This window comes from Lampetra fluviatilis, chromosome 1, assembly GCF_964198595.1.
Source record: "Lampetra fluviatilis chromosome 1, kcLamFluv1.1, whole genome shotgun sequence".
Taxonomy (NCBI): Eukaryota; Metazoa; Chordata; class Hyperoartia; order Petromyzontiformes; family Petromyzontidae; genus Lampetra; species Lampetra fluviatilis.
This window is the reverse complement of record NC_136275.1, coordinates 13,536,575-13,543,703: the sequence shown is the minus strand read 5'-3', so window position 1 is coordinate 13,543,703 and position 7,129 is coordinate 13,536,575. Positions and strand designations below refer to the sequence as shown.

At 53.2% G+C, this 7,129-nt stretch overlaps 1 protein-coding gene across 1 annotated transcript; it reads right to left on the bottom strand.

Moving 5' to 3' along the window:
* Window positions 1-1,314: 1,314 nt before the first annotated feature.
* On the bottom strand, window positions 1,315-5,879 carry MSTN (myostatin). Its single transcript, XM_078861551.1, has 3 exons — window positions 5,417-5,879; window positions 4,425-4,798; window positions 1,315-1,695 (listed from the first exon to the last, which is right to left on the bottom strand). Exons 1-3 carry the CDS (start codon window positions 5,877-5,879, stop codon window positions 1,315-1,317), a joined length of 1,218 nt encoding a protein of 405 aa, XP_078717677.1.
* Between the last annotated feature and the right edge of the window lie 1,250 nt (window positions 5,880-7,129).

Here is a 7,129-nt window from a genome sequence, read left to right as displayed (position 1 = left end):
TTAAATAGATGATAGATCGATAAGTCGACAGAGACGCTGATCCGTCAAGAAAGCGGTTCTCAAAAGCCATTCCCCAGCCGGCTGTAGGGTCCCGATGTTCCTGGTGGCCACCCGTTCACGGTATCCAATAACTACGCGCTCGTCCGCCTCGCTTGGCATGTCGACAGGAAAATCTGGGACGGATTAAACCACGAATACGTGAATTTGTGGAATGTTTAGCCTCTAATACTGTAACATGGTGCAAATTTCAGGATAATATTAACCCCCACTACTTCATTTATTATGGATTTTTTTTCTGGGACAAATTTTTCTGGAGCCTAGCCCCGGACAGCTCAGGTGCGCTTTACAAATGTAAATTATTATTAAATCAAGCACCGTTGTGCCTTACCCTCGCAGCGAGTGCCGATACGCGCCGCGATTCATGGTCCCAATTCGGTATACGATTCTCTTCTGGAAATTGGCAAGTGTAGCGGCCTCTAGTGGCTAAACGGGTGCCAACGTGAATAGCTTGATACATGCGTGTATAACGAATCTCAAGAAAAAAAATGCATCGACTATCACACCCGTGAATCGATATACACGTATAGTGAGTCCATAATGTATTGACTGCATCCTGGTGCAATCGCATCCATCGCTCACGGCAGGCAGCGCTGTAGAGCAGCCTTTATCAAAATGCCAATTGGGTTGCAGCTTTCCGCAGTCACCAAACACCGTGCAGCGTGGAGCAGCTTGACTTGAATGGGAAACATACGGCGGGGTCGCGAGGACTCGAGTTTGCGAGATTCTGCCGATGATTGGTATTACGTGTGTGTGTTACCAACTGTGTGATTGCTACTACCTGTGTGTGTGTTAACAACTGTGTGTGTGATTGGTATTACCTGTGTGTGTGTGTGTGTTACCAACTGTGTGTGTTACCAACTGTATGTGTGTTACCAACTGTGTGTGTGTTACCAACTGTGTGTGTGATTGCTACTACCTGTGTGTGTGTGTTAACAACTGTGTGTGTGTGATTGCTACTACCTGTGTGTGTGTGTGTTAACAACTACACTGGGGCCCATGGAGAGCACCGTCGGGTGGGGGGCAATTAGACGAGAGGAAAACTAATTAATTTAAGCAGGGCTCATGCCAACCACGCTACGCCACTGTACAACCACTGCACCTCACTCCAGCAGGATAGACAGACGCACACACACAAACCCGCCACAAGTTGTCTCAGACCCTCGTATTTTGCGCTCCGGGCGCATTCCCTTCTCATCCCTTCATCTTCCTCACCCTCTCCAACTCGGACGACAGCCAGCCCAGCGCTTGCCCTCTCTAAGAGCAGCCACAGCGCTCCACCACCATGTCCGGTATCTTGCCGAAGATGATCTGCTGCTGGTCGTTAAAGTAGAGCATGGAGATGGCCGACATCTTCGTGGGCGCGCAGCACGGCCCCGCAGAGCCGCTGGGGTTGGCCTGCTGCACGAGATGCGTGTGCGGGTACTTCTGCAGGAATATGTGCTCGCACTGGCCCGAGCAGTAGTTGGCCTTATAGCGCTTCGGCGCAATGATCCAGTCCCAACCGAACGCCTCGAAGTCGACGACGAGGGAGTATCGACAGCAGCGCGACTCGCTGCCCGGGTCGTTGCAGTCGAGTCCGACGGCGCGGCGCGAACGCTTCTGCAGGTCCACCAGTTGTACCTCGAGAAAGGGCTTCTGTGGTGCGGACGCAGCGGTGGGAGCAGAGGGGAGGGGACAGACCCAACCAGACGGTCAGACGGACAAGGCAAGGGGAGATCCCTCTGTTCTCCATTTTACGAGAGGTTTATTTCTCACGGGATACTTTCGGGAACGCACGGCACTGCCACTTGAGTGCAAGTTGCCTCTCGGTCCATGATGATACTGTGTTCAGATGAGCAACGAGGCGGTGCTCATCTCCTGTTCACAGCCCTGTACCAATGGTGGGAATTCGAATTCCCTATGAAAGAGGACGAGTCTATCCATGGGACGGTCAATGTGAACTACCCCACGAAGTGGTATCTTCTCTACCCCCGGACAAATGATGGGCTGAATTAACCCCGAACCATTATTTCAACTAGCAACGTCCCTATTTGCCCTGCTGCTGAACCTAATCCTCGACGGTACGATGCTGTGAGGTGGCCAAGGAGATGGCAATAAAACAATGGAGTTAATCCATAAGTCCGGGTGACACCCTTGTTATGCGCGGTGGTTTTTCTCCACTTTCTCCGGTTTCTTGCTACGTGACCATTACACAATAATGGCGTGGACCACCCGTCTGGATACAGGACCCTGCTAAAATATTCTTGCGACAAAGTTTGAATTATCATTATATATTCATGAGTCTAGTTCCACGTTAAATATAATACGGTAACAAAACATAAAGTACTGCGTGGGCAGTGGTTCAAACATACGGTATACAAACTCAGCACTTCCATCATAATTACTGCACTATAACAGGAATTTTATATTACGCGATGACCCTTTTCAGAATCGCTCTCTAAATGGACTTTATGGCGGTACCCCGGGGTGCCATCGTGCCCTGGCTCTCGCACAATGTCCGTGATGCGGTCATGTTTAGTCTGTGTTGATGGTCAGCGACGCGGCAATTGACTCATCTCGACGAGCTGTACACGATGCACCACTACGGTGCATACGAGCGTTCAGGGTTTCAGCACAATCGTCCTCGCTGCGTTTGAACATCGCGGAATAGCACTGATTTCGGATTGATTGGTACCCCAGTCGCGGAGTTAAGTAACGCCCCTGGAAAAAATAGTGTCCCAGAAATAAAGTATTTAATTGCCTCGGCCGTATTGTATTATTTGGTACCCCAGAATACCGCCGTAAAGATCAAATGGCCCTTGAAAAGTAATTTTCAAGTTCCATTGGCCAATTTTCAATTTAAAACACCGATAACTGAAGTCGTAAATTTTTCAGTTTCGTGCATGCGAGCGAATACAACTCAAAGATCCGCACCGATGGGTTCGCGATTCCACTTGATGTACTTTCAATTCAGTTGGCTGCTACTCCGCCGAGCATGTTGTGCGAGGGCTTAGCTCATCATTGATAGATATAAACTATGCACATGTACCGACATGTTTGCAATCCACTGCTGGATGAGGACCTCTCTACGCCGTGCAGGGCGCGATGGTTATTTAATCATACTTTTTCACGATAGTGGGTGAAGTTGAGGGAACAGGCATTGGAACGTGTCATGAGTGGCTCCGAAACGGTAAGGACTTCAAGTTGTTTATTAATAAATCTTCGATACAGCTTCGGATCTCTCTTTCCGCAGATGTCAACCCGCTCGGGTGGCTGCGCTGCCCCGCGCCACGTGGCGCTCACCCGCTCCCCAACACGCCACTGGCTGACGGCGCGCTGGGGAGCGGCTGAGCGGCTGGAGGTCGAGCCGCCACGTGGCAGGTGGAGGTGGCGGGGCAGCAGCGACGCGGAGCTCCTCTTCAATTATTCGAACACTGACCCCGCACGTTGCTGTGCCCCCGGCTTATATTCTATCCCCGGCGGCTAAGCCCCGCCTCTGGCCACGCCCCTCATAGAACCTTCGGGAACGTTCCAGAGGCTTCCCTGGTGGATCCGCCCCATCACCTTTACCCCAGATGGAATGCCTACTGTAGAACACATTCCTGTGGAGGGAGCTGGTAGGAATGTTGGGTTGATCGGTCAATGGCCAGGGTCAACAGTGGCGTGGTGTATTACGCAAATATGCCCGACTTTGAGGGCGGGCACACGCCGGCGTGAGTAGGTTAAACGTTGAGTTTTATAAGGGCACCACGGGGTGACCAACCCCTCCCCACCCAGCCCCACCCCTCCCACCTCCTACCCAGCCCCACCCTCCCCACCCAGCCACTCCCCACCCTCCCCTCCCCACCAGCCCCTCCCCACCCAGCCCCTCCCTCCCTCCCCACCCAGCTCCTCTCTGCACGACGGACACAATAATCCCCTGTGGGCTGGTGTCACCAGGAGGTTCCTACCAGTATAAACCATAGACTGTACAAGGTAATGTACCCCCCACAATAAGGGCTATAATTGTTTTACTAAGCGCTGTATAAATAATTACTGTGTGCACTACACCGCGAAGTATGCCATGGTTATAGAATGAACATGCAATGCATGAAGTGAGGACCGAGCTTATGGTCACAGAAGCGCGTTTTGACGTCTACAAACCCCATTTTGCGTGTATAGTTTATTCTGTTTTAGGGCAGTGGTATTGGTCGAAAAGTTGCTTGTTGTAACTGCCCGAAGCAGCGGTAACGCCTTTAGTTGTTTGCTTTAAAATGAATGTCGTGCGCATCGTAACCCCGTGTCAATGCCTCCTTAATCACCACGCGCGGCAGCAGCAGCAAGCGACGTTGACGCCACGGCATCGCGCACGAGAGGTCAAAACAATCGAACGCGAACCCACGTACCAGACCATCATCCTGCGGGCCGGGCTCCGTGACGGCCAATTCGTTTCCCTCTGCGTCCACGGCGTGAATCTCCAGTCCCCAATTCCTCTCGGGGTACTTGAAGCTGTTCTGCAGCAACTTCTTGGAGTCAATGCGTTGCCAGTGTCCTTTGGGCGACGTGAGACGTGTCTTCCAGCTCCTGATGTGGATGCGACCCACGGTGCCGCTCGCCGCCGGTTGCAGGCGGATCAGCTGCACGGTCACGTCCGTGTCCTTTTGCACGGGGCGCAAGTAGAGCCACAGGTTGGCCCTGTGGACCGTGTGCATCGTGGTGCTGGGGTTGAACTTGAAGAAGCAGCACTTTGGCCTGCCGCTCACTTGCACTTTGGGGTCGACTGTAGCGGGAGATATGGGGTGGGGGCATAGGGGATGGTGGGAACGCGGAGCGGGGGGGGGGTGAGCAGTGGGGGGTTGGCACACGTGTGTCACATCGTGGAAACTTAACGAAGAACGCGAGCGAGTGAGCTCAAAGTCTGGGGGTTTGTTACGCTGAGCATTTTCCGTATTCGCTGAATGGTGTGGAATTTTGTTCTGCCTGTACCGGGTTTTTCTCCTCGACTAAACAAGTTGTTAATGAGCTAAAAAAAAACAGAACTTGACCAAAACTCTAAATGCAAGACCCCTCTGGAAAAATGACTCGGTGAAGCTGGTCTTATACTACGTGACGCATGCCGTTAACCTGTACGCCCTGTCGTGTGAATCGAATGGTTTTTACGCTCGCAGTTCGCAGTCGCAAGTTTGCGAGATCAAATCCCGACTCGGGAGTCTAACTCTTCATTAGTTATCTCATGTGGTCGATCAAATGCTTACCAAGTCGTGGCAAAGTCAACCAGTGGTTTGTCCTATGGGTACATTCACCCCCGCCATGAGAACTTGGATCCGTCTCAGAGTCGCTCAATCGAGCGGGGGGGGGACATTTGAATGTGTTGGTTAATGTGTAGGGAAGCACGTACGCTCTTTGGCCATGACGATGACCGTCTCCGTGGTGGCATGTTCCTCCTCGTCCCTCTGCATCATCGTCGACGTGAAGACGGGTGCGTCGGCCGCGCCGCCGGGGAATCCGGACTGCTCCTCAAATCCGTAGCGCTGCAGCAGAAACTGCAGCGGCGGAGCGTGCACGGGCAGCAGGCGGTGCACCGTCTCGCGGCTGATGTTGGGCGCCTGCTGCAGGCGGAGCTCGCTGAGCACGTGCGCGCGGATCGACTCGAGACGCCACATTCTGTTCTGCTCGCGCCGGGCGCACGCCCAGCACAGCCCGGCCTCTTCGGCGGGCATCGCCTCCCCCAGCGGCACCGGCGGGACCGGCTGTGTGCGGTTGGGCAACAGCAGCGGCTCGCGGGCGAACAGCGGAGGGCAGAGAGCCACTGCGCACAGCAGAACGTATGCGCAGCCGCGCGCAACGCCCGCACGCTCCATGAGGTCGGCAGCGATTTTGGATGTTCGGTCAAAGCGAAGGAAACGAAGAAGAGACGAGGAAGTTAGGGAGGGGGGGGGGTGTTAGGGTATTAGGAAGGGTCAGTCGAACAGGACACAGCTGCCGTGCGCAGTCGCTTAAGGTACCGTGATGTCCACGATGGAGGTGGTGGAAGGACGCGAGAGCGAGGCGTGCACGTGCGCGGCGCACGTAGAGGAGAGACGTCTCTCTTTGTTGACGCGGAAACCGTGTTGCGTGCAAGCGCACAAGCCAGTGGACTTGCTGCTCTATCGGGTGCTTGTGTTTATATACACGGAGGGAGCGGTGAGAGCGTGGGCCGCCAGCTTGCGAGGCTGCAGCTATTGGCTCGCAGAGAGGGGCTCGTCAGTGCGCATTTCTGGCGTGAAATCCGCATGCGTTGCTCGTGACAAGCGAGTCCCCCGTGAGACATGACACTCGCGAAGCACTCTTCCTCCTCCTCCATCCTCCACCACCTCCCTCTTCATCCAGCCCGCAACTACCCCATATCACCTCTACGTTAATCCTACTCCTCTCCCTAGAAACATCGACACCCAAAGAATATCGACATTGAGACGTGATCTTGGAACGCGCTCCGAGCGGAGTTGATAAGTGGACACGAGGAGCGAATAACAGTCATCTTTAATCGCACGTGGCTCCGTAATGGGTCAGATGTACACCTTGGCAACACAGCTGAATTTTTCTTGTTGTTGAAATTTTAGTTCGTTCCATTGCTGGTAATGGAGACATTGGAGTTTTGTCGACACAACTCGCACGAATATAACCCGTGGCTAATACAGTACGTGAATCGGGCCCGATTTGACATGGGTCGTAGGCCTGCACATATAATAGGGTGCGCGTGTTAGCAAATGTCACTTGTTTGGGAGGCCTTCATCCAGCCATAAATTGACAAAGGGAAGCCTCGTCTATTTCGAAGAGTCTGCATTGAGCTGTTTGGCCATTTTCATTAACGAGTGATTGACTTCGCGTGGCAGGAACCAGGAAAACCCGAAGTTAACCCAGAACGCATACGAAGAGGGGTTGACGCTCAGCATTGCCATCTTCTGGCCACCACCAAGTCCCACCCACGTCTACAATACCTGGCGAGGCTTCTTGGTCACCCATCCAAGTATTATAAGCAGAACTCTGCTTAGCCAACGGAGATCATGCGCAGTTAACGTGTTGTAATCAATGATCTGTAGTCAATGTCTTTACCACCGCCAACAATGGGGCA